Source organism: Mustela nigripes, chromosome 12, assembly GCF_022355385.1.
Source record: "Mustela nigripes isolate SB6536 chromosome 12, MUSNIG.SB6536, whole genome shotgun sequence".
In the NCBI taxonomy this organism is placed as follows: domain Eukaryota; kingdom Metazoa; phylum Chordata; class Mammalia; order Carnivora; family Mustelidae; genus Mustela; species Mustela nigripes.
In genome coordinates, this window is record NC_081568.1 from 156,395,553 (window position 1) to 156,423,160 (window position 27,608).

General features: G+C 60.5%; 1 protein-coding gene across 1 annotated transcript in view; it reads left to right on the top strand.

Moving 5' to 3' along the window:
- OBSCN (obscurin, cytoskeletal calmodulin and titin-interacting RhoGEF) overlaps positions 1-27,608 on the top strand; it is a 114,482-nt gene that overhangs the window by 61,278 nt on the left and 25,596 nt on the right. The window contains 28 exon segments of the mRNA XM_059416429.1: positions 120-316; positions 452-527; positions 6,024-6,296; positions 6,769-7,044; positions 7,305-7,592; positions 7,709-8,041; positions 8,988-9,361; positions 9,848-10,721; positions 11,423-11,701; positions 16,745-16,823; positions 17,234-17,358; positions 17,452-17,649; positions 18,164-18,196; positions 18,426-18,524; positions 18,766-18,984; positions 19,248-19,320; positions 19,464-19,534; positions 20,188-20,307; positions 20,431-20,570; positions 21,008-21,208; positions 21,328-21,410; positions 21,578-21,751; positions 22,257-22,413; positions 22,751-22,867; positions 22,946-23,110; positions 23,338-23,496; positions 23,608-23,785; positions 24,189-24,302. Of these exon segments, the coding sequence (XP_059272412.1) occupies positions 120-316; positions 452-527; positions 6,024-6,296; positions 6,769-7,044; positions 7,305-7,592; positions 7,709-8,041; positions 8,988-9,361; positions 9,848-10,721; positions 11,423-11,701; positions 16,745-16,823; positions 17,234-17,358; positions 17,452-17,649; positions 18,164-18,196; positions 18,426-18,524; positions 18,766-18,984; positions 19,248-19,320; positions 19,464-19,534; positions 20,188-20,307; positions 20,431-20,570; positions 21,008-21,208; positions 21,328-21,410; positions 21,578-21,751; positions 22,257-22,413; positions 22,751-22,867; positions 22,946-23,110; positions 23,338-23,496; positions 23,608-23,785; positions 24,189-24,302 (5,475 nt within the window).

The following is a 27,608-nucleotide window of genomic DNA, read 5'->3' on the forward strand; positions in this document are numbered from 1 at the left end:
TGGGATGGAGTGGTGCCTCACGTGCCTATCTTCAGGAGTTGGGGTGGGGTGCTGCGGCAGACCCTGGGGACTGAGAGGCACTGCTGACTGGGAGGCCGACACTGTCTCCCACTGTGCAGTCCCTGAGGTGACCATTCTGGAGCCCCTGCAGGACCTGCAGCTCAGCGAGGGCCAGGATGCCCATTTCAGATGCCAGCTGTCCAGAGCCTCTGGCCAGGAGGCCCGCTGGGCCCTGGGAGGGGTACCGCTGCAGGCCAATGAGATGAATGACATCACTGTAGAAGATGGCACGCTCCATCGCCTCACCCTGCACAAGGTGGGTTTTCTGGGACCTGTCCCCAGCCATGGTGCTCCCAGGGGTGTGGGTGAGGGAAGGTCCCAACACAGGGTTGGGGGCCTGTGGAGATGGTGGGAGCAGGGCTGCCAGGCTGAGAACCCCTCTCTCCTTCAGGTGACCCTAGAGGATGCTGGAACCATCAGCTTCCAAGTGGGCTCATGTAGCTCGGAGGCCCAGTTAAAGGTCACAGGTGGGCAGCCCCCTCCACTAAGCAGCCCCTTGCCTGTGGGTGTCTGTATTTCCCTACTCAGGGAGCTGTTTGGAGGTGGTATGACCAGAAACCCAAGTTTTCCAGAGGTGAACTTGCCTTGGGGTAACCCATTTTCCACCCCTTCGTGGTTAAAGCCACAGACCAGAAGCCCAACAAGATGGACCAGTGCATGTCAGCTTGAGACATTCTTGTGTTTTGGGGATCCCACTATGGGATGAGTGCTGTCCACAGGAGGAAGGTGGGGAGGCTGGCTGCTGTGGGCCTGGGCCCTGCGGTGGAGGCAGGGCCTTTGGGATTTCCACCCTCCATACAATGACTGTTGTGACACCAGTCCATGTGCTCATTTCTACACTGATACACAGCTGTGCATCCAACAGATTTCCAAGTGCTGATGCAACAGGGAAGCTATGATGCATGTAGGTGTAGACAAGAGTATATAAGGTTCCAGACCTGTAGACAGTATATGAAGACTTTACCTTGGTTTATACTTTGTCCCCAGGGCTGGTCATCTCTGAGTGTCTGACTCTGAGAGGTTTTTCCCGTGCTGTCCTACTCCCGGTTTTCAAGCTGGTCCCATGCATCTAACCACTCACCCACTATCCATCATTCATCTACAGATCCATCCACTTGTCCATTTACCCCATTTTTCTGTCTGTCCACTTATCTACCTGTTCATCCATCCATCCACCATCTGACCATCCATCTGCTCATCTATCCACCATCCGTCCATCTGTTCACCCACCATCCATCTGTGCGTCTGTACATCTATCCACCATCTACCTCACCATCACCTACTTAGAGAGGGGAAGGATGCAGCTCTGTCCCAGTGAGTCCTCAGTCTGCTGTGGGAGTTGGACACAGAGACAGAATGAGTCCTGAATCTGAGGTCCCCTGATCTCTCCACCAGATCTTCAGAGGGCGGACAGACAGCTCTGTGAACTATGGGGCTGGGAAAGGCTCCAGAGAGCAGTGCCCTCAAGCTGAGTGATGGGAGAGGGGTAGTAACCTGGTTGTCTTGTGCAGAGTGGGTCCAGGAAGGCTGTCATATGTTCATCAGGTTGGGCATCTGTGAGGGGGCAGCATGGGACTGGGTTGGGCCTTGCAGACTTTACTGAGGGCTGTGCCTTGGCCAGTCTTGGCTGGTGACCCCAGCTGGAGTATCCTGCCCATGGCCTTGTGGGGAGGGCCATAAGCATGGGGATGTGTGAATGAGTGTCCTGACAGGTGGCATGTGGATGAACTTGGGAACTCTGCTGGAGACGGGAATGGGGAACTGATGGGGTAGCGTGGGGATGGAGTCAGGTGTGCACTTTTGGGAGAGAGGGAAGGGCAGGTGGGGGCTAGGGCATCAATGGCGCAGCCTCAGGAAGGGTATGGAGGGCCTTTTGGGGGAGGGGTCAGCCATGGTGGGTACAGGGGTACAGAGCAGGCATCATCTGCATCTGGGAAGGCCCTGGTTTCAGGCCCCACTGTGTGACAGGGCAGGGGAACAGTTGCCATGCAGCATTAGGGCCTGGGAATCTGAGGGCTAGAGGGACCTTAGGGCACATCTGCATAGATGGAACTGTGGGAATGGGAGAGATACCTGCTTCCGTCTCTCCAGGGATGGAAAGCTTATGTCCCAAGGGAGATCCCACACCACACCAGAGCAGTAGGCCCCACAGCTTCTCATTCCACACTCCACTCCACAAAGACCCCAGTTTGGGGGCTTAGGGTATGTGCGCCGTGCCTTCTGAAAAGGGCATGGAGGCAGGTCAACAGCCTCCTTTGGTGAAAGTGGCTGTGTGCCATTGGGGGTGTCAGTTGCAAGGGGGGCTGAACCCGTCCTCCATGGGCTTGCCGTGCATGGTCTCTGGGTCTCATTCTGCAAGCAAGGCGGGCCAGCTGGCCGGGGTGGATCTGTAGACTCAGACCCCAGGCTGGTGCCACAGACCCAGAATGCCCAGCCCCCCTCCTTTTGCCCTCTCGCGCAGAGGCGGCCCCATGCCTGGTACGTGGCTTGCAGAATGTGGACGTCTTTGCGGGGGAGGTGGCCACGTTCTCCTGTGAGGTGTCCAGCGCCGGTGGGCCGGAGGCCCGCTGGTGGCTGGATGGCACCCTACTGCAGGACAGCCCCCAGAGCGCCATCTCCGTGCGTGACGGGACCTTCCACTCCCTCACGCTCTCGGGCCTGGGGGTTGCCGACTCAGGCACCATCACCTACCGTGCAGGGCCCCTGGTCTCCACGGCCAAGCTGTTGGTCAAAGGTATTGGCCGATGGGACCTTGCCCTGAGCTGGCGCTTCTGCACCCGCTGACCTGGCATGCTTGCTGCGGGCTCCCTGGGCGGCAGGTCTGGGGCTGGCCCCAGGACGTGGACAGGGCAGGCGCAGCGGGAGGTCTGCTTTCTTGACTTGTAGGAGAGAAGGTGGGGCTGGGGAGTGGTGAAGCTGTAAGGCATGCCCCTCCTCAGCCACCCGTGGGGCCCAGACACTTCTTCCTGCCTGGGAAGAGGAGGAGCCCACGAGGGCAGTCGGGAGGGGAGAGCCCCCTTCCCAGTCCTGGGCAGAGCCGCACCTTCCCTGCTAGCTGCTGCCTCCCTTGCTGCGGGCTCTCTGGGAGGGACAGCTGTGGGGGTGTCAGGAACTCCTGGGACAGCTGAGAGGTTCTCCCGTGCTGTCCTTCCCAGCTGGTCCCATGCATCTAACCACTCAGCAAGCCTTTGCCTGGCACTCTTACCCCAGGACCAAGGCAGACTGCACATGGACATGCACCCACGCCCTGGGGTGATCCATTTGTTGAGTAGGATTTCAGCAGGCTAAGAGAGGATGGGGACCCCAAGGAGGTTAGCGAGGCCCCTGGAGCAGGGACGAGCTGGGCTGGGGGTGTTGTGTGTGACCAGCAGAGTTCACAGACCCCGAGCAGGGCCTGGGGGCTTTGAGAACAGGTGTCGTGTCCCTGCTGAGGGGAGTATGGCCTGGGCCGGGGGTGGGGAGGGCGGTAGGGCTTTGGGGATGAGAGGGATGAGGAGGGGCCTAGGGGAGCCGCCAGGGGATGGTGGTGGGCAGGGGTGAGGCTCAGGCTGCCGGGACGGGGCCCCTCCTGCCACAGCTTCATGCTTGCTTGAGCTGCTGAGAGCACAGGGCGGGTAGGGTGCGGCCGGGCCGCTCTGGCTGACGCGTGCCCGGGGTGTCGGCCGACAGATCCCACGGTGGAGGTGGTCAGTGCCATGCAGGACCTGGTGGTGGAGGAGGGCGGCTCGGCAGAGCTCCTCTGCCAGTACTCACGGCCCGTGCAGGCCACGTGGAAGATGGACGAACAGGAGGTGTGCGCTGACGGGCGCCGTGTCTTCATAGAGCAGGACTGGACCGTGGCCAGGCTGTCCTTCAGGCCAGCCTTGCCTTGCGACAGTGGCATCTATTCTTGTGAGGCTGCGGGCACCCGCGTGGCAGCCCTGCTCCATGTGCAAGGTGAGGCCTTGCACGGCTCTGGCATGGCTGGGACCATCCCAAGTGCTGCCAAGGCCAGTGTTGACAGCCCAGGCAGGCGGTGACAGCCGAGGCCGTGTGACTGTGCCGGAAAGACAGGGTCCAGCAGGCAGGGGCCCACCTTTCCCAGAGCGGCCTGTTGGGACAGGATGTGGTGCTGGGCTGCGCTCCTTGAGCCTGGGGTCTTAGTTGTTCTCCCATCCAGGCCGGCCCCCCAAGGGTGCCCCAGCCTGTGTCCCCACTGCAGTGCAGCAAGGACACACTCTGGGAGCAAGGAGTGGGGTGCGGATGGCAGCCCCCGTCAGGGGGACATCTCTTGGTTGCTGACACTTCCCCTTTGGGAAAATCGGAACCCCTCCTGGGGATGAGTGAGCTGCAGGCTGGAGGCAGTGGTCAGGGGCCACCTGCCGGATGGGGCACCCCCCTCACTCTCGACAGAACCTAGTTTTTAAAATGCTTTGTTTTTGGTTGCTGGGAGCAAGGCTCAGAATAGACAGCAATCCCCCTGTTCAGGGGGCCATCCCTGTGGGGGCTGTAGGAAAGGGAGATGGCCGCCAGCAGCTATGGGGAGGGGCCCCATGGGAGCCCAGGCGGGGATGGGCCTGAGGCATGAGGGCATCTGGGCAGGGGGTGCGGACAAGAGAGCCCCAAGAAGCAGGAGAGGGCAGGCGAGGGCACAGGGGCTCACTGTTGCTTTGAAGTCTGTTATTTTATCAAGGCAAAGCAGCAGGTACATCTGGGATGGGAACTACGGATGCTGAGGGCCAGCAGTGATGGCAGGTGTGGCCCTGCTCCCCTGCAATGGTTAAGAGCAACCCCCGCCTGGCCATCTGAGCCCAGTACAGACATAGACATAACCCCTGTTGGTGCCACTGATTCTGATGCAGGGAGGGAAGGGGCCAGGATGTGGGGATGTCAGGTCTGTGGTGCCAGCAGCCCAGGGCCAGGAAGGTGGCCATAAGAGGGACATAGACTGGTTCTCTGGTGCTCTGTTCTGCCCCTTTCTCTCCCTGGGGCTCCTTGTCCAGAGCGGGCACCCTTGCCTGCAGGGTGGACTCAGTGGACAAGTTGGGATTGAGCACAAGGGCTGGGAACAGGTTTCATTTGAGAGAGCCGCTGGGGCCGTGCGCCTGGCTGCCCTGCCCCCTTCCCTTAGGTCAGCATCTGAGGTCCTGTGGGTCACGGTCACAGCCTTCCCGGCATCCAGGCCAGCTCTGGGTCGCCTGGCACTCCTGTCTGGCCTGACATGCACCCCACTCCCAGGACCCCACCTGGCACCTGGCATCCAGGTCCCTGCTGCCCCTCATGAGTCCCTTCTTCCTTCCCATCCTTCTTGTCAGTCCTCTTGCCTGGCTCAGGCATGCCCAATCTGAGGTTCCTCCTCCTCCTGGAAGCCCACTAAGACTGTTCCTACTGGCATCACTGCCCAGCAGGTGGTATGTTGTGGGAATGGGCCGTGGCAGGTGGCAAGCCAGGGCAGAGGGCAGCCAGGCCCTGAGCTGGAGTTGGGGCCAGGCATGCCCAGCCTGAGCTTACAGCTTACACAAAAACCACGTGTCCAGTTATCAAGACTGGTGTCCTGTGTGCACAAGAGGACTAGAGAGGGGTAGGGGATTAGGGCAGAGGTGCGTCTCGGGTGTGTGTGTGTGAGGGGAGCAGCTCAGCATGGCTGGGGACAGGGAGAAAGGGGAGCATTTTCAGAGCCCCCTTCTGCAGTGGGGTGTGGGTGGGGCGGGGGTTTGAGCCTGGCTGTGCCTTGGAAACACCTCTGAGCCATCTCACCAGTCTGGTGTGGAGACCCCCTCCCCCTGGCCACCAGAGCCCCTAAGGTGTGGGAGTGGGCGGGGCCAGCAGAGCCCTTAGGGTGTGGGAGTGGGCGGGGCACCACCTGGACACCATATGCTGCCCTCCACTCGCTGTTTCCTGTTCAGTCCTGGGGCCCTTTGTAATGGGGGCAGGCCCTCCCTTAGGATCGCTCTGGGAGCCCTGAGCTGCCCCCTTCCCCGCAGCCAAGAACACAGTGCTGCGTGGCCTGGAGAACGTGGACGCGCTGGAAGGTGGCGAGGCGCTGTTCGAGTGCCAGCTGTCGCGCCCCGAGGTGGCTGCCCACAGCTGGCTGCTGGACGATGAGCCCGTGCACACGTCGGAGAACGCAGAGGTGGTCTACTTTGACAATGGACTGCGTCACCTGCTGCTGCTCAAGAACCTGCGTCCGCAGGATAGCTGCCGGGTCACCTTTCTGGCGGGGGATGTGGTGACGTCTGCGTTCCTCACGGTCAGAGGTCAGGGGTGCGGAAGGGCAGAGGCAGGGGCAAAGCCTCGGGCCTGATGGGGGGTGGGATGGGGCCACGGGATGAGGCCAGGATTCCAAGATCCGCCCCCCAACAGGACCCCATGCCAGGAGTGTACGGGGCTGGGACCAGGTTTCTGAGACCCCCCTCCCATGCCCAGGACCCTGAGCCATGGATGTGGAGGGCTGGGGTCTGGTCTCTGAGACCCCCTCCCACGGGACTGGAGCCGCTGACATGCAGGGCTGGGACCAGGTCTCTGAGACCAGCCCCCCCATGGGACCCCGTGCCATGGACCTGCAGGGCTGGAGTCTGGTCTCTGAGGCTCCTCCTGCCTAGGCTGGGTCTTCTCCTCGGCCAGGGGGAGGCGGCAGAGCTGTAGGAACCCGGTAGCATGCAGGTTTACCAAGGGTTCCCCCAGGCCACCCCTGCACCCTTGGCTTACCCGCACCGCCCCCACCCACAGGCTGGCGCCTGGACGTACTGGAGCCGCCGCAAGATGCCACGGTGCGAGCCGGGGTGCAAGCCCGCTTCAGCTGCATGCTCAGCGAGGCGGTGCCGGTGGGCGAGGCGACCTGGTACATCAATGGTACTGCTGTGCAGCCCGACGACCCTGACTGGATGGTCACCGCGGATGGCAGCCACCATGCCTTGTTGCTGCGCAGTGCCCAGATGCACCATGCTGGCGAAGTCACCTTTGCTGCCCGCGATGCCGTGGCCTCTGCACGGCTCACGGTGCTGGGTGGGTGGCTCGGGTCGCCTGGTTCAGGTCATGGGGAGGGCTCTACTGCTCCAGTCCTGGAAGCTGCCGGGGGCCTCTCCGTGGCCCCCATCCTGGTTGGCTCAGGGCATGCAGTGTCCCTTGGCTCCCGCAGACAGTCTTGGCCTTTGAGCACAGAGGCGCGCCCGCTGCACATGCCAGGATCAGACCCAAATCAGGCCTGTTGGGCATGCGCGGGAGCCAACCAGGAGCCTCCATGGACCAGCCCTCCCTCCCTGCAGGCATCCCGGATCCCCCAGAGGACGCCGAGGTGGTGGCTAGGAGCAGCCGCTCTGTGACGCTGTCATGGGTGGCACCCGCAAGCGACGGTGGCGGCGGTCTCTGTGGCTATCGTGTGGAGATGAAGGCGGCCGCCACGGGCGAGTGGCGCCTGTGCCATGAACTGGTGCCTGGGCCTGAGTGCGTGGTGGATGACCTGGCTCCCGGGGAGACCTACCGCTTCCGAGTGGCTGCTGTGGGCCCAGCAGGGGCTGGGGAGCCCGTGCACCTGCCGCAGACAGTGAGACTGGGTGAGTTGCTGCACTCCCCACGGTTGGGGAGGGTCAGGTCCACTGGAGTGGTCGAGGTCTCCCCAAGCTGCAGGGCCCGGGGCAAGCCTTTGTTGACGTGGCATTGTTTCCCGCAGAGCCCCAGGAGCCTGAACCTGCGCCGCCAGCTCCCGTGCTGAGGGCTCCCGCGTGCCCCGCTCCTGCGCCCCCGGCTCCCACGCACCCCGCTCCTGAGAGCCGGCAGGTGGTTGCTGGCAAGGACGTGTGTTTGGAGTGCGAGGTCACTGAGGCGGGTGAGGTCGTCTGGCTGAAGGGGACGGAGCTCATCCAGCCCAGCGGGCGCTTCCAAGTTCTCTGCCGGGGTCAGCAGCAGACGCTGGTCATCCGGGGATTCTCGGCGGAGGACCAGGGCGAGTACCGCTGCTGCCGCACCCAGGACCCCACCTCCCCTGCAGCTGCCACTTTCCAGGGTGCGTCCTCGGGACCCAGTGAAGGCGTGAGAGCCCTGGGATGTGGGAGTGAGCCGGCCCCTCCTCTTCGTCAGCTCTGGTTGGGGGTGGAAGGGCAGGGGTTCCTCTTGACGAGCCTGCCTCACACCAAAGAATACCGAGGACAGGTGGGGAAATGCATAGTCTCGTCGCTCAGCTTCTTCACAAGATGGCAGCTCAGGTCACACTGATACCTGAGCAGGACACTGGCCAACACATGCCTTCCTACCCACTGCTGGTCTCTTGAGCTCTTCTGCTCTGTCCTCTGAACCTCCCTTCCCCCTTCCTTCTGAGTCCCCCACTCTAAGCACTGCCATGCTGAATCCCCCACTGAATCACTCCCCCCTGAACTCATGCCCCCACACTAAAAGTTCTCCTACCGCCTGTGCTCTGAGACCTCACTATGAGCATCCCCATTCTGATCCCCTTCCTCTGTGCTTGACCCCCGATGCCCTGTGCTCTGAGCCACTGCAAGACCCCTACCACCACCAGGTTCCCCATGGACCCCCTTCTCTGTGCACTCTGAGCACCCCACACCAACTCTGGCCCCCTTCCCCTGTGCACTAACCCCCCCACTCTGACTCCCTCCCTGTGCTCTGACTCCTCCCCCATCACTTCCCCCCTCCAGCCCCGTTTCCCCCCTCCCCCAGGGCTCTGAACCCCTCACACTCTGAGGCATCTGCACTTTTCCTGACTCTGGTCCTGTCCTTGGGCTCACTCCTCTTCTGTAGGGCCCTGATGCAGGTTGAGGTCTGGCCTCATAAGGACGCTGAGACCAACAGGGCAGTTCAGAACCTCAAAACCTTGTAAAGATTGGGCCTTCAGAACTCTCTGGTCTATTGAGGAGAACCACAGTCACAGCCTAGGCCAGCCTGGGGTAAAGGGTTGTCATCCCCCCACCTGCTGACCAGTCTCCTGTCCTTCTCAGTGGTGCTGACCCCCGGGTCTGGGGATGAGACCCCTGCACAGCCCAGCCTCCCCCCTGAGGCAGCCCAGGAGGGCGACCTGCACCTGCTGTGGGAGGCCCTGGCCCGGAAGCGCCGCATGAGCCGTGAGCCCACGCTAGACTCCATCAGTGAACTGCCTGAGGAGGATGGTCGCCTGCAGCATCTGCGACAGGAGGCAGAGGAAGCAGCCCCTGACCTCTCAGAGGACTACTCCACAGCAGACGAGCTGGCACGAACTGGCGAGGCTGACCTCTCACATACCAGCTCTGATGATGAGTCCCGGGCAGGCACTCCTTCCCTGGTTACCTATCTCAAGAAGGCTGGGAGGCCCAGCACCTCACCACTGGTCAGCAAGGTGAGTGTCCAGTGTGACCTGCAAGGAGAGGCCTGGATGGCTCAGGTCTTCACCAATTATCTACCGTCGACCCACCCATCCCCCACTCACCCATCCCCCACCCATCCATCAGAACCGCTCACGCATCCATCCCCCACCTTCCCATCTACACACCCTTCCACCTGTCCACCCGTCCACCCATCCACCATCCACCTGGCTGTTTAGAGCTGAAACTAGTCTTTCTGTCTCACAACCTGTCAGTCTCTGTTCGGGTGACCACTTAAAGTGGTTTCAGGGGGCGGGCCTCCATCTCGAAGGTCATAGGAGTCACTAGGCACCCGTAGGTTAAGCAGCTGCAGGAGGGCAGGAAGCGGAGTGGCGTGATGTACACATACATGGAGCAGGGACGGGAGCCCTGGACTTTGCTTCCAGTCCTGCCCCAGCTGTCCCTGTGCCATCCTTTCTCTGTCACGGGCCTCAGTTTCCCCACCTTCCCTGTGTGCACAGGCTGGGGTCCCCACAGTCCTACCTGGGAAGCCACAGAAGCATCAGGACCAGCCAACAGCCACTCACCCACCACCGGGAGACCTGAGTGCTGAGGACCTGAGTGACCCATCCATGGACAAAGCAGCCGTGAAGATCCAGGCTGCCTTCAAGGGCTACAAGGTCCGAAAGGAGATGAAGCAGCAGGAGGGACCTGTGTTCTCCCGCACGTTCAGCGACACTGAGGCACAGGTGGGGGATGTCCTGCGTCTGGAGTGTGTGGTGTCCAGCAAGGCGGATGTGCGTGCCCGCTGGCTGAAGGATGGCATGGAGCTGGCGGACGGTCGGCACCACCACATCGACCAGCTTAGCGATGGCACCTGCTCCCTGCTGGTCACGGGCCTGGGCCTGGCAGACGCCGGCTGCTACACCTGTCAGGTGAGCAGCAAGTTTGGCCGTGTGGCCCACAGCGCTTGTGTGGTGGTCAGCGGGACTGAGAGCGAGGCAGAGAGCTCCTCGGGGGGTGAGCTGGACGACGCCTTCCGCCGGGCAGCCCGGCGGCTGCACCGGCTCTTCCGCACCAAGAGCCCGGCTGAGGTCTCAGATGAAGAGATCTTCCTCAGTGCGGATGAGGGATCCGCAGAGCCCGAGGAGCCTGCAGACCGGCAGATGTACCGCGAAGACCAGCACTTTGTCCACATCCGCTTCGAGTCATTGGACGAGGCCCACCGTGCGGCTACCTGCTTCCGGGAGATGTTCGGCACCATGGGCATCTCAGTGGACATCTGCCTGTCGGAGCAGGGGCCCAGGGGCGTGGAGATGCGCATCAGCAGGCTGGCTCCACCCCCGGCTGCAACACAGGTGATGGCGCCTTGCCCACTGACTGCGGAGGAGGCCGGTGAGTCTGCCTGCTGCCCACTGCCTGCTGCCCGCTGCCTGCTGCCCAGGTGGGGCGGTGGAGGAGAAGGATCCCAGCGGCTGCAGACTTGGGGAGCTGGCTGCGCTCCCGCCTCTGGCCGCTGCAGATGCAGCCCACAGGGCTGAAAGAGCCTGAATTCAGGGGTAGCACAGTTCACTGTCCATCCCAGCTAGCTCCTCCAGGCCTCAGTGTCCCCTTTTGTGAAGCCGATCTAGGCTTCACAAGGCTTCTAGGCTTCTAGGGTTTGCGTTTCTTGCTCCATGAGGGTTTGGGATAGATGGCTATAAAAGGTGGAGTTCCACGGCCCCCTTCGCCTGCTCTGGCAACTGAAGTTAATTTTAAAGCTGTTCCACTGTTGGCTTGCATGTCCTTAGGAACAACAGTGAGGTGTGACTCATAGCCCCTGGCGTCAGGTCTGGAAACCGTCTCATGCTTGCAGCCCTAGACCCTCATCCCACGCAGCATTTGTCTCCCATCCCCTCCCCTGACTCTCCATTTCCTGTCTCTTATCCCCTGCCTCTCGATGGCTTGAGACCCAGGCTGGGAGGTCAAGGACCCTCCCAGAGAATGGGGTGAAGCTGGCAGGGCCTGCAAGAGATGCACGCTGGGCCACCGGCTGCTGGGGTGGCTGGAGGAGAAGCAGGGGCCCACTCACTGCAAGCTCTACCTGCCCCTCGCAGCCCCGGTGTTCCTGACTGAACTGCAGAACCAGGAGGTGCTGGACGGGTACCCCGTGAGCTTCGACTGCGTGGTGACCGGCCAGCCCGTGCCCACTGTATGCTGGTTCAAGGATGGCCGGATGCTGGAGGAGGACGACCACTATATGATCAGCGAAGACCAGCAGGGCGGTCACCAGCTCATCATCACAGCTGTAGTGCCTGCAGACATGGGCGTATACCGCTGCATGGCTGAGAACAGCGTGGGTGTGTCTTCCACCAAGGCCGAGCTCCGCGTGGACCGTGAGTGCGGGAGGCGGGGTTGACCAGGGCCACTGTGGGAGCTGGGGGAGGGGGCGGTGCTGGGCTGCAGGAGGACCCGGAGAACACTGGTTTCAGGTCAGAGGGGACTGGGAAGCTCCATGTGCTGGGGCCAGGCTGGGGGTTGGGGTCTTCCCTCCTTGGGGGGTGTCTGGACAGGTCACAGAGGCCCCCAGCACGTGTGGCCGTTTGCTGTGGTACAATAAGCAATATGGATTTGGTCATCCTTGGTGCCAAGCACACGGTTCCCAAGTCCCCCAAGTTCCCCCGAGGGACAATGGGACAGGAGGTGTGTTTTATTCTAACCCGGTGACTCCTGGTAGGCTCAGGATGAGTGTGCCCACCTGGTTTTTGAGAAAAGCGCAAGAGCATTTCAGTGGAGGAAGGGTAGGATGTCAGATTCGGGGATAGAATCTCAAGTAGCGCTGGAGGGATTCATTCGGGGGTTTATCCGCCAAAAAATTAGACCTCGGCCTCATAGAAAGATGAGCTTCACAGGGATTACAGATGTAAATAGAAAATACAAAACTATGGGACTTTCAGGAAAGAGATCGGAGGAGATCTTTAGGAGCTGTGGCCAGGAAAAGACTACTTACATCTGACAACTGAAGCAACGCCCACAAAAGGGAAAATCGGTCAAAGTTACAAAGTTCTGCTCTGAGAAAGACCCCACGTTGGGGGACTGCGGGCTGGGAGAAGGCATCTGCCAGTCACATTATCTAGGAAACAACTTGATCTGAAAACAACAACATTGCTCAATGGTGAACAGTGTTAAAAAAAAAAAATAAAAAAAGGCGGACGCGAGCAGGACACAGGGCCACAGACGTGGCCAAGCATCATCAGCAGAGCCCCACAGAAGCCAGCCGCTGGGAACGAGAGGAAACTTTATGTTTACCAAAGTAGGAGCATTTCATCCTGCAGTGGCGATCTAGGGTTCCAGCATTGCTGTCCTTATGCCTGAAGGATGTCTTCCAACTTTTTTAACATAATCTGGGAATGCTAGAATTCTTCCAGCTTTTGTATGTCTGAAACAATGTCTGTATTTCTCCTGTGGTTTGGAAAGCTATTTTCGCTAGGACGATTTTTTTTTTCTTCTCATACCTTAAATGTGCTGCTTGCCGTCTACTTGCTTAGACAGTTTCCACTGAGAAATAGGAAGTCATTCGTATCTTTCTCTGTGCAAAACTTGCCTTTTCTCTTGGTATTTAAACATTTCAGATACTTGCTTCCCATAAAATGTTCAGGGGATGTTAGTGTGTTCGTTCTGTAGTGCAAGCTTCGCTGCCATCTGGTGCCAGAACATTCCCGGGATCCCAGGGAGAAACCCTGTGTCAGTTAGCTGTCACCCCATGCCGCCTTCCCCGGCCCCAGAGACCCCTGAACTGCCTACCATCCTTGGGGCTTTGCCCATTCCAGACATTTCACATGAATGGAATCCTATGCTACGTGGTCTCTTGTGTCCGGTTTCCGTCACCGAGTGTGTTCAGGAGGGCATCCACACGGTAAGCTTCACCTGTTTCTGGGGTGGAAAATCACTCTGTGCACATGGGCTGCTTATCCACACGATTCCGATGCAACACGCTGGTCAGCATGGCTCTTCTCCGTAATGCTGCCTTGTCTATCTGTGTACAAGCCTTAGTATTTGGGGACCTGTGTCCAGCTTGTGGGCACACAGGTAGGAGTGGAATTGCTTGGCCATATGATCACACTGAGGCTACCTTTGCAGGAACTGGCAAGCTTCACTGAGCATGCCCCCAGTAGTGGGGGCTCCTCCCCCTCCCCCCGCCCTGCCCCAGCAGCACCTGTTGTTATTCATCTCTCCAGCAGTGGCTGCCCCAAGCACTGAGCCTGTCCCTCCTCACGGACAGTGCTGCCTGTCTTCTCATGTGCTTATTGGGCATTTTTGTCTGTTCTTTGGAGACATGTCTCCTCAGATCTCGTGCCCATTTTCAAGTTGGGCTTTGATTTTGAGTAGTCAGAGTTCTTCATATATCCTGGACACTATGCCCTTATCAGATATGTGGCTTTCAAATATTTTTTTCCATTCTGAGGATTTTCCTTCCACTTTTTTGATGGTGTTTTTGGATGCACAAGGACTTACTAATCATGATGAAGCCCAGTACTTCTCCTTCAGCTGTTTGTACTTTTATTGTCACGTCTATAAGACTGTCGCTTAATCCAACGGTATAAAGATCTACAACCCTTTTTCCCTAAGAGTTTGATAGTTTTGACTCTTATATGTAGGTTTAGTTTGGGTATATGGTGTAAGGTAAAGGCCCAGTTCATTCTTGTCTCAGGGAAATGCCATTGTTCCAGCATCGTTCACAGAAGGGACTATTTTCCTCTATGAAATTTTTGTGTAACTCCTGTCAAAAGCTGACTCCCTTGACATGTATGGGTTTATGACTGGGGTCCTAACTCCGTCCTGTGTATCCGTGCATCTGTTGTCCTGGCAACACCACGCTGTGTTGACTGCTGCAGCTTTGTAGTCCCTTTGGAAATCTAGACACGTGAGTCCTTCAGCTTCACCCCTGTTTCGACTGGTCGGAGCGTCTGGGTCCCATGTGTCTTTATAAGACTTCGAGGATCAGTGTGTCCGTTTTCTCAAAGATGATCTCTGGGTATTTTTTTTTTTTTTTAGCATTTCCTTCTTCTCGTTGGTTTTGAGTCATCGGATGGTGCCGTTCTTGGGTGCACTCTTCTGTGTGTTTCCCTGTGCTTGCCGTTCATGGAACTTCTCGGGATTTGGGGTTTCTGGTTGTCGTCAGGTGTGCCCGTGGTTTTGGCCGTCACTTCCTCAAGCGTCCTCCCTCCCCCCACCGCCATCGGGGGACTCCAGTTGCAGGCACGTGAGGTGGTGTGCAGTGGCGTGACCACGGGCCAGCCCTTCTCACCGGCCGCCCTTGTGTCTGCATTCCATTTCACGTTGTTTGTACCATCGTCCCCTCAACTCTGCTGTCCTCCGGGCATTGCTAACCTGCCGTCAGTCCCATCAGTGGGTCGTTTGTCCTACGAGGGCTCCTGAAGTCTTCTTTCGCATGCTGGGGGTCTCTGTTCATGCAGTTCTCTTCCCTGCTTTGATGTCCTCTTCTGCCAGTTCCATGTGCATCTTCCAGTCTTGGTTGTGACCCACTGGGGGATGTTTTCCTGCCTCCCTGTGTCTCTGATGGGCCACGTTGGGGCAGGGCTGGATACTTTGTATTTCCGATCTTCTTGAGGTCTTCCTCTTGGATGGAGAGCAGGCGGGGCTCCATCTAGGGCTGACCCCCTCCCTCTGCTGAGGGGAGGGCCTTCCTGAGGACCTGATGCCACAGATGGTAGAAGTTCGCAGTCTGACTGGAAACGCAGAATCCCCGCACTGTTTCGATGGCCCCTTCAGATGGCTTGTCCCTCCACGTGCACGTGCTAGTCAGTGCTCTGCCTGCTCTCTTCTCTGGCTTCTGTCCTGTGGACCCCAGTAGCATTCACCATCCAGGACAGCATGCCTGGATCTGCCTCAGTTTCCCCTCCTGGACCTGGACACTTAAGGCGGGAAGCTGGGGCAATCACAGGGCTCATCATTGTTTCCAATCTGTAAGGAATCAACAAGAAATTCTCTGAGGCCAGCGGGGGTCCTTCAATGAACTCAGCTCTGACCCCATCTGTGGGGAGTCGGCATCGGACCCACACGGAGCCAGCATCATACCCCACACCCCATGGAGTCAGTGTCACACCCCCAGGGAGTCAGGGTCATGCCCCCATGGAGTCAGCATCACACTCACCTTGGAGTCAGCGTCACCACCACCCCCCACAGAGTCCCCGTCACAAACCACCCTGCTGGAGTCAGCATCACACCCAGTCAGAGTCCCCGTCAAGCCCTCCTGCAGAATCATCATCACACCCACGCGGAATCCCCATCAAGCCCCACCAACAGAGTCATCATTCCCCACCGCCCACCCCCCCTCCCCCGCAATCAGCAATATACCCACGCAGAGGGAGACTGCCTCATCCCCTACACAGTCACGCTTCAGGCCCACACACCACCACACTGCAAGTCTGGGGCCCACCAACCCCCGTGACAGACCCGAGGTCCCCACAGTCCCTCGACGGGTTCCACACACGTGCTGAGCGGCTCACAGAGCTCAGGGAAACACTCTCCTTCCTCCATTAACCCCTTTATTGTGACAAGACATGACTCAGAAGTAGCCGATGGAGGACATGCTTGGGGCAGGGGTGTGGGGCTTGTGTGTCCCTCCAGTGTGTCCCTCTCCCTACATCTGATGTGGTCTCCAGAAGCTCCCCAAGCCCTGCCTTGTGGGGTTTGTGGGGGCTTTGTTCCGTGGGCCCGATGGATTCAGTCCTGGGCCGTTGGTGGTGGGTGATGGATCCTACCTCCATCTCTCTCCCCGCCCCCTAGGTAAGGTAGGCCCCCGCCCCCTACCCTCGGGTCCAGGGTTGTGTCCCCTGGCCACCATCCTCCACCCTGAGGGACTTTCCAAAGTCACTTCCTTAGGTAACAAAAGATGCCTTTGTGGCTCTCAGCACTGGGAACTCCAAAGGTTTTAGGGGCTCTGTGCTGGGAACCTGGGCCACGCTTCTTGCTAAAAATTTCACTGTCACAAACGTTGTACTGTGTGCAGGGGCAGGACATGGATGGGGGAGGGTATTTGGGTCCAGGGAGCTTTAACAGGACCACGGAGCAGGTGGCTGGAATCTACTCAGGGCACTGGAGGCCGCACTGGAGGCCTGCGTCTGGGCTCAAGGTGCCAGGGACACCATCTTCTGGTGGCAGATATGGTCTTCCCCCAGGGTCCTCACCTGGGGACGCCCCTCCTCAGGGCACACTTATGGTCCTGGGAGCTTCCCCACAGGAGCCCCTTTAACCCTGATTACCTCCCAAAGGCTCCACTCCTGACAGCCATATGTTGGGGTTGGGATTTCCACAGATGGATCTGGGGGAAGGATCTGGGTAGCTGGCCCCCAGGGTGTAGCTGTGCCCATGCGAATGGGGTACAAGCCTCACAGCAGCCATTCTTCCTTTCCTAGTGACCAGCACAGACTATGAAACTGCTGCTGATGCCACGGAGACCTCCTCCTACTTCAGCGCCCAGGGCTACCTGTCCAGGTAGAGGGCCGTGCACAGGCGGGCAGACCCAGTGTGTGGCAATGCGGTCTGGGACCGACAGAGTCTGAATACTAGAGCTTTCCACCAGGCCCCGGCAGTGTCTGTCCAGCACACAAGGGACACTCTGAAGTCGCCCACTGCCCCTGACACCCCAGACGCTGGACCCTTCCCTCATCCACCTCACTTCCCCTGATATCCCCCCCAGATGCTGGACCCTTCCCCAGTCCACCTCATGCCCCTGACATACCCCCCTCCAGATGCTGGGCCCCTCCCCGGTCCACCTCACTGCCCCTGACACACCCCCAGGCTCTGGACCCCTCCTTGGTCCACTTCACTGCCCGTGATACCACCCCAGATGCTGGAACCCTCCCCGATCCACCTCACCCCACCTTCTCTGTTCTCCCTGTCAGCCGGGAGCAAGAGGGCATGGAATCAACCTCAGAGGAGGGCCAGCTGCCCCAGGTGGTGGAGGAGCTGAAGGACCTCCAGGTGGCCCCCGGCACACGCCTGGCCAAGTTTCAGCTCAAGGTGAAAGGTGAGGAAGACAGACCGCTGGCAGGTGCAGGCTGGGCCATTACAGGTGCCCCTGGGGTTGAGACCAATATTGACCACTCCCCCGTGGCTACAGGCTACCCAGCACCCCGACTGTACTGGTTCAAAGACGGGCAGCTCCTGACGGCTTCTGAGCACATCCACATGGTGGACAGGAAGACGCTTCACACCCTGGAGGTCGTGTCGGTCACCCGTGAGGATGCTGGCCAGTACTCAGCCTACATCAGCAACAATGTGGGCGCGGCCTACTCATCTGCACGGCTGCTGGTCCGAGGTGGGTCCCTGGGACGGGGTGTCCACACTTGGGCCTCCTCGGTCCATGGGCGCCAGCATGGTGGGGGGCACGGGGTCCATGACACAGACCCAGGCAAGTGTGGGGATACCATGGACAGTGCAGAGGAAGAGGCCAGCAGTTCCCGTGGGAGGAGAAGTCTGCACGTCCTTGTTTCCAAAGCCCTGAGCACCTCCAGGTGCCTCCACGTCACACCTGAGCCAGCAGTGTCTGTGGGACCCAGCGCTGCCCAGACTCCCCTCTGACCTTCAGTGCGACCTTGTGTCCACTGCATAGCGACCCCCACACTCCTGGGGCCGTGGGGTGGGAGGCCACACACTGGACCACTGGAGCCTCAGGGTGTGCTCCCTGCATGGACTGAGTCTCAGGGAAGGTGTGGCTAGGAATGGGGACCCCGATCCCCACAGGTGCATGGATGGGCCCTGAAGAGACAGGCCCCCTGGGGACATAGGCCCCCTGGGCTATAGGCCTGATCTCTGTTTCTCGCCTCTTTCAGGCCCCAAAGATCCTGAAGAGAAGCCTGCGTTGGGTGAGCCCATGGGTGGGCAGAGGGTGGGTAGGTGGGTTGGCCCAAGGGCATGAGGGATACCACCTTGCAGATGGAGCAGGGTTGGGGGCAGGCTGCAGAGACCCAGGATCCAGGCAGGATGAGGCTGGGACCTGGGGCTGGGGCTGGAGCAGGGGCCCCTAGAGGCCATGCTCCCCAGCAGGGATGGAGCTCGACATGTGGTCATCACCGGTGTTTGCCAAATCTCCAGATGTGGGCCAACAGCTGGTGCCACCCCGGTTCCTGGAAAGATTCACCTCCAAGAAAGTAAAGAAAGGTTCCAGCATCACCTTCTCAGTGAAGGTGGAAGGTAACGCTCTCCTAGCTCCCTGCCCCCACCCAGGGCGCTCAGAGCAGACCCCACCATGCCTCCATGGAGGACCCCCACCCAGGAAGGCTCAGAGCAGGCCCCTCCCTGCTCTCACCCAGGACCCCCACCCGGGAAGACCAGAGCAGGCCCCTCCTGCCTCTACTCAAAGCCCCCCAGGCAGATCTGAGGTGCCCCCCAGCTCCGGGAACCCCTTCCCCATGGGCTCTTGCCTGTCCCCCAGGCTCTCCTGCCCCCACGGTGCATTGGCTGCGGGAAGAGGCAGAGCGGGGCGTGCTGTGGATCGGCAGGGACTCACCAGGCTACACGGTGGCCAGCTCGGCCCAGCAGCACAGTCTGGTCCTGCTGGACGTGGGCAGACAGCACCAGGGCACCTACACCTGCATTGCCACCAATGCCGCGGGCCAGGCCCTCTGCTCCGCCAGCCTGCACATCTCCGGCTGTGAGTCGACGGGGGTCACTGGCCCAGCAACCCCCCCCCCAACCCGGAGCTGGGGAGACCCCAAACACAGCCTCTGGGCCAGCTGCCAAGCAGTGTCCTGCAGGCTCTGCTTAGCGGGCTGAAGCCCTCCCAAGGCCCCCGGCCACCCTGAGCATGTCCATCTGGGGGCTCCCTCGGGCTGGGACATGCTGGATGGGTCCCAACCAGCACTGGCTCAGGGCTGTGGGCTGTCATCCTGGGGGCTCACTCTGTTCTCCTGATAGTGCCCAAGGAGGCGGGTGCCGCGGAGGAGCACGCTGGAGTGAAGGAGGCCCTCATCTCCACCTTCCTGCAGGGGTGAGTGTGGGGGAGCAGGCCAGCAGCAGCACTGGCCCTGGACAGGGCATCCTGTCTGGACTGCAGCCCTCTCTGAGCCTCAGTGTCCCCTGTAAGAGGAGGGCTCCGGTGAAGGCAATCTCTCAGGACACTGCTTCCTTTAGGGCCCAAGCCGTGTCTGCACAGATGACCGAGACCGCGGGGTTTGCTGCTGATATCGTCAGGCAGAGGACAGGTACAGGATGGTTGGGAGCAGGGTGGGGGCTGACATGTCCCTAGTGCAGGGGTGAGGCATGGAGGGTGCAGCCCCAGCTCTACAGGCCCAGAAATGACTGCTTGCCCTCCATGGGGCCTGATTCTGAGCCTTGTGGATCTGGGGACCCTGATGGCCCTGGGCTTAGAGCTCAGAGCTGTGGCCACTGGGCCTGGGCGCAGGTGGTGGCCACTGAGGGCTGGGTGAGGGCCGGGCAAGGGAAGGGGCGGGCAGGTGCTGGGCTGCCACCATGGAGACCTCTTCAGTCCTGGATTCTCCCCCACCCCCCAGAAGGGTCCTTCTATTCCCCTCCCACCACCCCACAGGGCCTCCCCCACCCTGGGGGATTTGTGACTTCAGTGGAAGTCATGAGTCTGCACCATGGGCGGGAAGGGAGGGTCATGTGCTCTGCGTGCTGGTTGCCCACCTTTGGGGTCACTTTTTGGCTGACCCCCACTCACCCAGGCAGCCCTCATGAGCCCTTAACCCGACCCTCCCAAGCTTCCGGCAGTAATGGTCTCAAGTCTGTGCCATCCTTGGCACTGCGGATGCCAGAGCCTGGGACAGGGCCTGGAGGGGGTGCCTGGGCATGTCTGCGAGGCACATGACTGGCTGAGATGGGTTCTGGCTCCTAGCAGAGCCCACGGTGGTGGAAGCCCATGGCCACCTGTCCCTGGCTGAGGTGGGCACAGAAGAGTTCCTGCAGAAGCTCACGTCCCAGATCACTGAGATCGTGTCGGCCAAGATCACGCAGGGTGAGGGTACTGGTGGCCATGCTCTGGGATTGGGCTATACCTTGTTCATGTGCCCTGGGCACCAGTGGGGAGGGGACAGGGGTGCAGGCCCTTCTTGGAGATCATGTACCCTGTGTCCCCCAGCCAAGCTGCAGGTGCCTGGAGGGGACAGTGATGAGGAATCCAAGACACCATCCGCATCCCCCCGGCACGGCCGTTCCCGCCCCTCCTCCAGTGTCCAGGAGTCGTCCTCAGAGTCGGAGGACGGGGACTCCCGAGGCGAGGTGCTCTGACTGGCAGGGGTGGGTAGGGCACTGGTGGGATGGGGGGCCACACATCTCGGTGGCCATCCCCTCTCCCACCCCGCGACGGAATTTCCATCAGCAGAGATTGCTGAGCCTGTACTGAAACCGTATGAAGTCTCAGGATGGCTTCTCACCCAAATTAATGTTGGGCACCCTGTAGCCTCAGGAGGCCTGGCTGGCTCCCACCCGGGTCCCCCACCCCTCTGGGGTCTTTGGGGGCTACTGGGGCCTCAGGAGTTCAGGCTGGCTCCTGCCCGGCTTCCCCCACCCGGGGTCTTTGGGGGCTGCTCGGTCCTTGGGGGGCCAGTCTAGCTCCTGCCCAGGTCCCCCACCTCTCTAGGGTCTTTGGGGGCTGCTGGGGTCTCGGGATATCAGGGTGGCTCCCACCGAGATCTGACTCAGCATTATGCCCCCAGATCTTCGATATCTATGTGGTCACGGCTGACTACCTGCCCTTGGGGGCCGAGCCGGATGCCATCTCCCTGAGGGAGGGCCAGTACGTGGAGGTGCTGGATTCGGCCCACCCGCTGCGCTGGCTTGTGCGCACCAAGCCCACCAAGTCCAGCCCCTCACGGCAAGGCTGGGTGTCCCCTGCCTACCTAGACAAGCGGCTCAAGGTACTGGATGGCTGGGTGGGGACCCTGGGAGTGTCATCCCTGTGAGGCCAGGAGCCTAACTCCCATAGGGCAGGGCCAGAGCTGAGGCCATCTGTCACTGTCCCCCATTTTCTCAACAGCTGTCGCCCGAGTGGGGGCCCACTGAGGCCCCCGAGTTCCCAGGGGAGGCCGTGTCTGAAGATGAATACAAGATGAGGCTGAGGTGAGGGGCTGGCAGGTGGGGCATGAGTAGCTTTGTGGTGGCAGTGGCGGGACAGACGTGGGGCTGCCTCCCTCCACCACTGTGCCAGGCTTGCTCGGACCATGGGTGGTGGGCTGCGCAGACTCTGGGACAAGCCCTTGCCTCTCTCTTCCCTTTTCCCTGCCCAGCTCTATCATCCAGGAGCTGCTGAGCTCTGAGCAGGCCTTTGTGGGCAAGCTGCAGTTCCTGCAGAAGCACCACATCCAGCACCTGGACCACTGCCCGCATGTGCCCACGGCCGTGGCCAGCCAGAAAGCAGTCATCTTCCGCAACGTGCAGGACATCAGCCACTTCCACAGCAGGTGAGTGGGCAGGTGGGCCCTCAGATGTGAACACATGCATGCCAGCCACACGTGCACACCTGCTCACACGCACGCCTGAATCCCCATGCACACACCTGCACACACCTGCACACACCTGCACGTGTGGGCATGTGTGTACATGGCACAGAGAGCACATGTGTCTGCACACAGATATGCATGCACATAGACATGCAGACAGACAGACATGCACACTTGGACACATGCACGCCTGCATCACAGGCACATACCTCCATGTGTGGCCACGTATAGGCACATATGTACATGATACGTGCAGCACATAGGCAAGGTTGCATGAACACACCCTTTACTGCATGCATTCACACAGATGCTCACGCACACAGACGCCCCCACCACCACACCCATGGCCCCCATAGTGCAGTGCATTCAGTCCCAAGCAACCACACAGCCCAGCCCTGGGTGGGAGCCTGTTTCCTCCCAGACCTGAGACCTCGCTCTCCCCCGACTATTGTGCTCTCTGCCGTAGCTTCCAGCGGGAGCTGCAGAGCTGTGACACCGATGACGACGTGGCCATGTGCTTCATCAAGAACCAGGCAGCCTTTGAGAAGTACCTGGAGTTCCTGGTGGGCCGTGTGCAGGCTGAGTCAGCAGTGGTGGGCACAGCTGTGCAGGAGTTCTACAAGGTGCCCCCCAGCCCTGGCCCCACAGCTTACTGAGCAAAGTATAGCTCCTGGAGCCCCATGCTCACCTTCCGTTGGTGACATAGTGGGGCAGGGGTGCGGCTGGCCGGGGAGGAGGGGCAGTGCATGTGCGTGTGCATGTATGTGCATGTGCAGTTGTGCAGTGGTGCAGCTGGCCAGGGAGAAGGGACGGTGCGTGCGTGTACACGTGCAGTGGGGCAGGAGTGTGGCCAGTCGGGGAGGAGACAGGCACCCATGTGCACCCTGCTGCCCCAGCCCCCCACATCTCTGGCTCTGCTGACACTGCCCTGTCCCCCACTGCGCCCCACGGCACCCACAGAAGTACACAGAGGAGGTGCTGTCGGCTGCAGACCCGTCGCAGCCGCCCCCGCCGCCCCTGCAGCACTTCCTGGAGCAGCCCGTGGAGCGGGTCCAGCAGTACCAGGCCCTGCTCAAGGTAGGGGGTGCGCTGCCCAGCCCCCTCCCAGGCCTGGTTGCCGGGCCACTGGGTGAGGCCTGACGCTGTGTCCCCCAGGAGCTGATCCGCAACAAGGCAAGGAACGGGCAGAACTGTGCGCTTCTGGAGCAGGCCTACGCGGTGGTGTCCGCCCTGCCGCAGCGTGCGGAGAACCAGCTGCACGTGTCGCTCATGGAGAACTACCCAGGCACTCTGGAGGCACTGGGCGAGCCCATTCGCCAGGTCTGGGATGCTGAGATGCGGGATGCAGGGTGCGGGGGAGCGGGTGAGGGTTTGGGCAGGGCCGCAAGCAGGGGCCGAGTGCGGGGGCTCCGGGCTGACTGTGGGAGCATGTACTGGGCTGACTGTGGGGGGTTGTCTCGGGGCTGAATGCAGAGGCTCCAGGCTGAACTTAGGGGCAGGTTCTGGGCTGGCTGTGTGGGCTGGGGGCTGATGTCGGGCTCCTGCAGGGCCACTTCATTGTATGGGAGGGGGCACCGGGCGCGCGGATGCCCTGGAAGGGCCATCACCGCCACGTCTTCCTGTTCCGCCACCACCTGGTGGTCTGCAAGCCCAGAAGGGATTCCCGCACCGACACTTTCAGCTACGTCTTCCGGAACATGATGAAGGTGGGCTGGGGGGTAGGGCAGGGAGGACCAGCGGGGGGGCAGTGTGGGGCTGGGGCAGGCGCAGAGGCCTGCGTTCCTCCAGACACTCAGCCTGCATCCTCCGACCCGCAGCTGAGCAGCATCGACCTGAATGACCAGGTGGAGGGTGACGACCGTGCCTTCGAGATCTGGCATGAGCGGGAGGACTCGGTGCGCAAGTACCTGCTGCAGGCGCGCACGGTCATCACCAAGAACTCGTGGGTGAAGGAGATCTGTGGCATCCAGCAGCGCCTGGCCCTGCCCCTGTGGCGTGAGTGCCCCACGCTGGGAAGGCCTGGAGGCCCCAGTCTTCCGCCCCTGAGTCTCAGCACCCTGCCCGGTCCCACAAGGCAGGAGGGAGAGGCTCTGTCTGGAGTGTGGTTTGCTCAGCCTCTCAGCAGCCTGAGTTGGGGTGCTGGGCTGAACCCGACTTCAGTGCAGGGCAGCCTCAAGGTTCACACAGGGCCCCCCAGCACAGGACAGTTGCCCAGACTGTTAGAGTCAGGAGGGCCACCCAGATGGGTGGTCACAAGGGGTGGTGTCCGTAGCAACCACAGCTTTGGACCCTGGGGCTTCTCATGAGTCCAGGGACGGACCAAGGACCTAGGGCTGCTGCCGACCCATGCACCAAGAACTCAGAGTCAGTGTGTGTGTGTGTGTGTGTGTGTGTCCAGACCCCCCAGATTTTGAGGAGGAGCTGGCGGACTGCATAGCAGAGCTTGGTGAGACAGTGAAGCTGGCCTGCCGTGTGACGGGCACCCCCAAGCCTATCGTCAGCTGGTACAAAGGTAGGACCCTCCAGCCTAAGGGATGTGGACGTTGCACCAGTAAAAGTTGGCCAGAGGGGTGGGCCTGGTCAGGGGTTGGGCGGGGGCAGGTGTGAGGGACAGGCGTCCTGTTACAGGGGCTCACCAGCCTGGCTGGGAGCACAGGTGCACGAGGTGGGACAGAGCAGAGGCTGTGCCCCCGTGATTCAGAAATTGTGACCCTGCTCACCCCGGATCTCTCCTTAGCTGTCTCATTTGACATGTTTGCACAGAGGGCTAGCACCCTGCTCCAGGTACCAGGGATGCAGAGGCAACTAGGCCCTGCCCAAGGGTGCTGTCCACATAGTGGGAGGACCAATGGTCAGCTGGTAGACAGATGTGTGGCAGCAAGTAGGGAGGTGCTGTGGCCTGCCAGAGAAATGAGGCAGATGCAAGGGCAGCTGCTCTCTGGCCAACACGCGAGAGCCCTAGGGGGCAGGCAGGCGGCCAGGAGAGGGCAGGGTAGACTCCGAGGCTGGCCCTGGGGTGGGATCTCAGGTGTGGCTCTGGGCATGACAGGAGCCACAATGTTTGGGGGTCCCAGTTCTGACACCAGCCACCATCCAGGGTCCCCGGGACCACTCCTAGTTCTGACACCTGGTTTGGGGGTGCCATGACTGGCTTTGGGGTCCATGAATCACTGAAGGACTCACAGAATTCAGCAGAGTGTCTACTCAGGGTCTGGCTTATTGCAGGGGTGGGAAGAAGCTCCTGGGGAGGGGTCCAGTGGGGTTCCAACGGGGCTCCTGGGGCCTCCCACCTTCTGGTGGAGTCATGCAGACCACATCTCTCTCCCGCATGGATGCAGGCAGTGCAGTCTAGTCCCCCGGGGTACACGCGTCCGAGCCTTGTGTCCAGGGTGTCTGCTGGGGGGTCACTCACGCAGGCACAGCTGTCGACTCTCAGAGCCCCTGTAGGGCTCAGACTCCTGCCACATGGTCCTAAGCCCCAGCCCTGCCTCACAGCTGATGGGGTCCAAGTCCCCAGGTAAACCAGGACACTCTTACTGGGAGTCACCTGGCCTGGGCTGGACTGGCAGGTAGACCTCCTAGTGTCCACTGCAACCCAAAGACCCAAATCAAGTCCTGGTCTTGAAGGAGCCATCCCAGGATGGTCAGGTCCTGTGGGCCTTTGTCTGTCCTTTCTGGTCAAGGGCGGGACTGCTGAGAACACCTGGGGTGTTGCTGGGCTTTCCCTGGGTCCTAGGGTCAGAGCCACATACCCCTTCTCTGCCCTGGAGTCGTCTTTTAGAGGGAGCCCCTACTGCTCCCATGTTCTGGGGTCTCCTCCCCCGCACAGAACCTGGAAGTGCAACTTCCCATCCTGCGATCCCCCCATGGCCAGACCTGTGCCTGGGATGGCCAGTTCAGAGGGACAAGGTAGTTCAGAAAGTTTCCCGGAAGCAGAATGGGCCCCTGGGACTCCCTGCTTCTGACCAGGCTGCCCCCAGGAATGTGTGCTGGCCAGGCCATGTCTGTGTCCGAGGGAAAGGAGGACACACCTTACCCTGAAGGGGCCAGCAGGGTGAGAGTTGGGTGGTCCTCTGCTCCTTTAATGCCATGAACACCCCGGAGGGGAGGACTTGTTCCGGGGACAGCTGGCTGTCTGGTGACCAAGCTGCTCTCCTGAGGGGTGGGCAGGAGAGGCAAGGGTCAGCAGACGCTGGCACACGCTGTCACGAGGAAGCAGCTCCCACAGCTACAGGCTGCCATGGCCTGAAGCAGCGTCATGGCAGGAGACCCTACAGAGAGCCCCCAGAGCCTTGGATCTGCCAGGATGAGGGCACACTCCATGTGCTGGGGCTCCACCCTGGACTTACGGTGTCCCTATGGTCTTGGGCGCCATGCCATGCAGGAGCCCTGCTGGCCCAGGAGGGAGCCAGCAGCGACCTCACTTTGCTGCCGTGGACCTTCAGTCTGCCTGTCCACAGTCTGTGGGATAACAAATCGAGTGGCCAGCTTGAGCAGTCCGAGCGAGGCTGGTGGGCCCAGGGTGACCCTCACCGGGAAGCACAGAGCCCACAGGGCCATGCTGGTGGCCCTGATCTGCCCGCAGGGCCGGGACCCAGCTCCCGTCTGTGTGTCCCAGATGCTGCTCTGGTCAGTGTGCACCTTGGGTCTCAGCAGCGTGAAATGACCCGGACTCAAAGGGGGGATGTGTCCCAGTACATAAAGTCTGGAGGTGTGTGTGCACTTTGGGTGTCAGGCCCAAGAGGCAGAGGTTGGTTATTGTAACTGAGGGACCCAGCATGGGGAATGGGCGTCTGACTTGCTGGCCAGCAGACCGTCATCACCTGGGTGGAAGGTTTGAATGGTGGCAGCAGAGGATCACGTCCTGACCCTCCCGAGAGGACTGACCGTCTGGCATGGAGAGGATGCGGAGAGGTCATGGGGCCTGCATGACCGAGGGTTGAAAAAGCAGCATCCCTGTGCCCCTGGTGGGGGCATGGCTCTGCTTAGTGGATCCCATGACAGCCAGCCTGTCTACACTGGTGGGAGCCATGGGAGCAGTGATGTTTGTCACCTGCTCTCTCTGGTGGTCATGCCACCTCTGCATCTGGTGTGTCCCCACCTGGAATGTCCCCTCCCACGTTCCAGCCATGGAACCCCAAACAGCAGACCTCAGACTGCAGAGTGGAAGCCACAGCCATGGTCCCCGGATGTGACCCCAAGGTGACACACTCTTCTCTGCTCCCCGGAACCTTGCTTGTATCCCATGTGTGGATGCAGGTGTCAGCCTCCTGCAGAGCTGAGAAAATCTGAGCTCCCCTGCCTGAGGCCCACCTGTAGTCACTTATCTCTTCAGTAGCAGAGGTCAGGGTGGTGGAGGAGTGGGAGGGAAGAAGGAAGACACTTCTGCAGTTTAGTAACGATCCGTGTTCAGGGCTCGATAGAGCCCCACTCCAGGCAGCAGGAACGTCTCTGGGATACGATGTCCCCTTCAGGGATGTGGACTTGGCAGCAACATCACATCACTGTCCAAGACTCTGTGCCCCTTGGTTGGCTGTGGATTCCCATGCAAGGTGGTGATCTGATAGATGGGGTGTCTTCTGGCCCAGACCCTCTCCCTGGGGTTCTCATGCAAGGTGATGACCTGTTGAATGGGGCATCTGCTGGCCCAGAGCCTCTCTGTGGGGTTTCTATGCAAGATGATGACCCATTGGATGGGGTGTCTTCTGGCCCAGATCCTCTCTCTGGGGTTCCCATGCAAGGTGATGACCTGTTGAATGGGGCATCTGCTGGCCCAGAGCCTCTCTGTGGGGTTTCTATGCAAGATGATGACCCATTG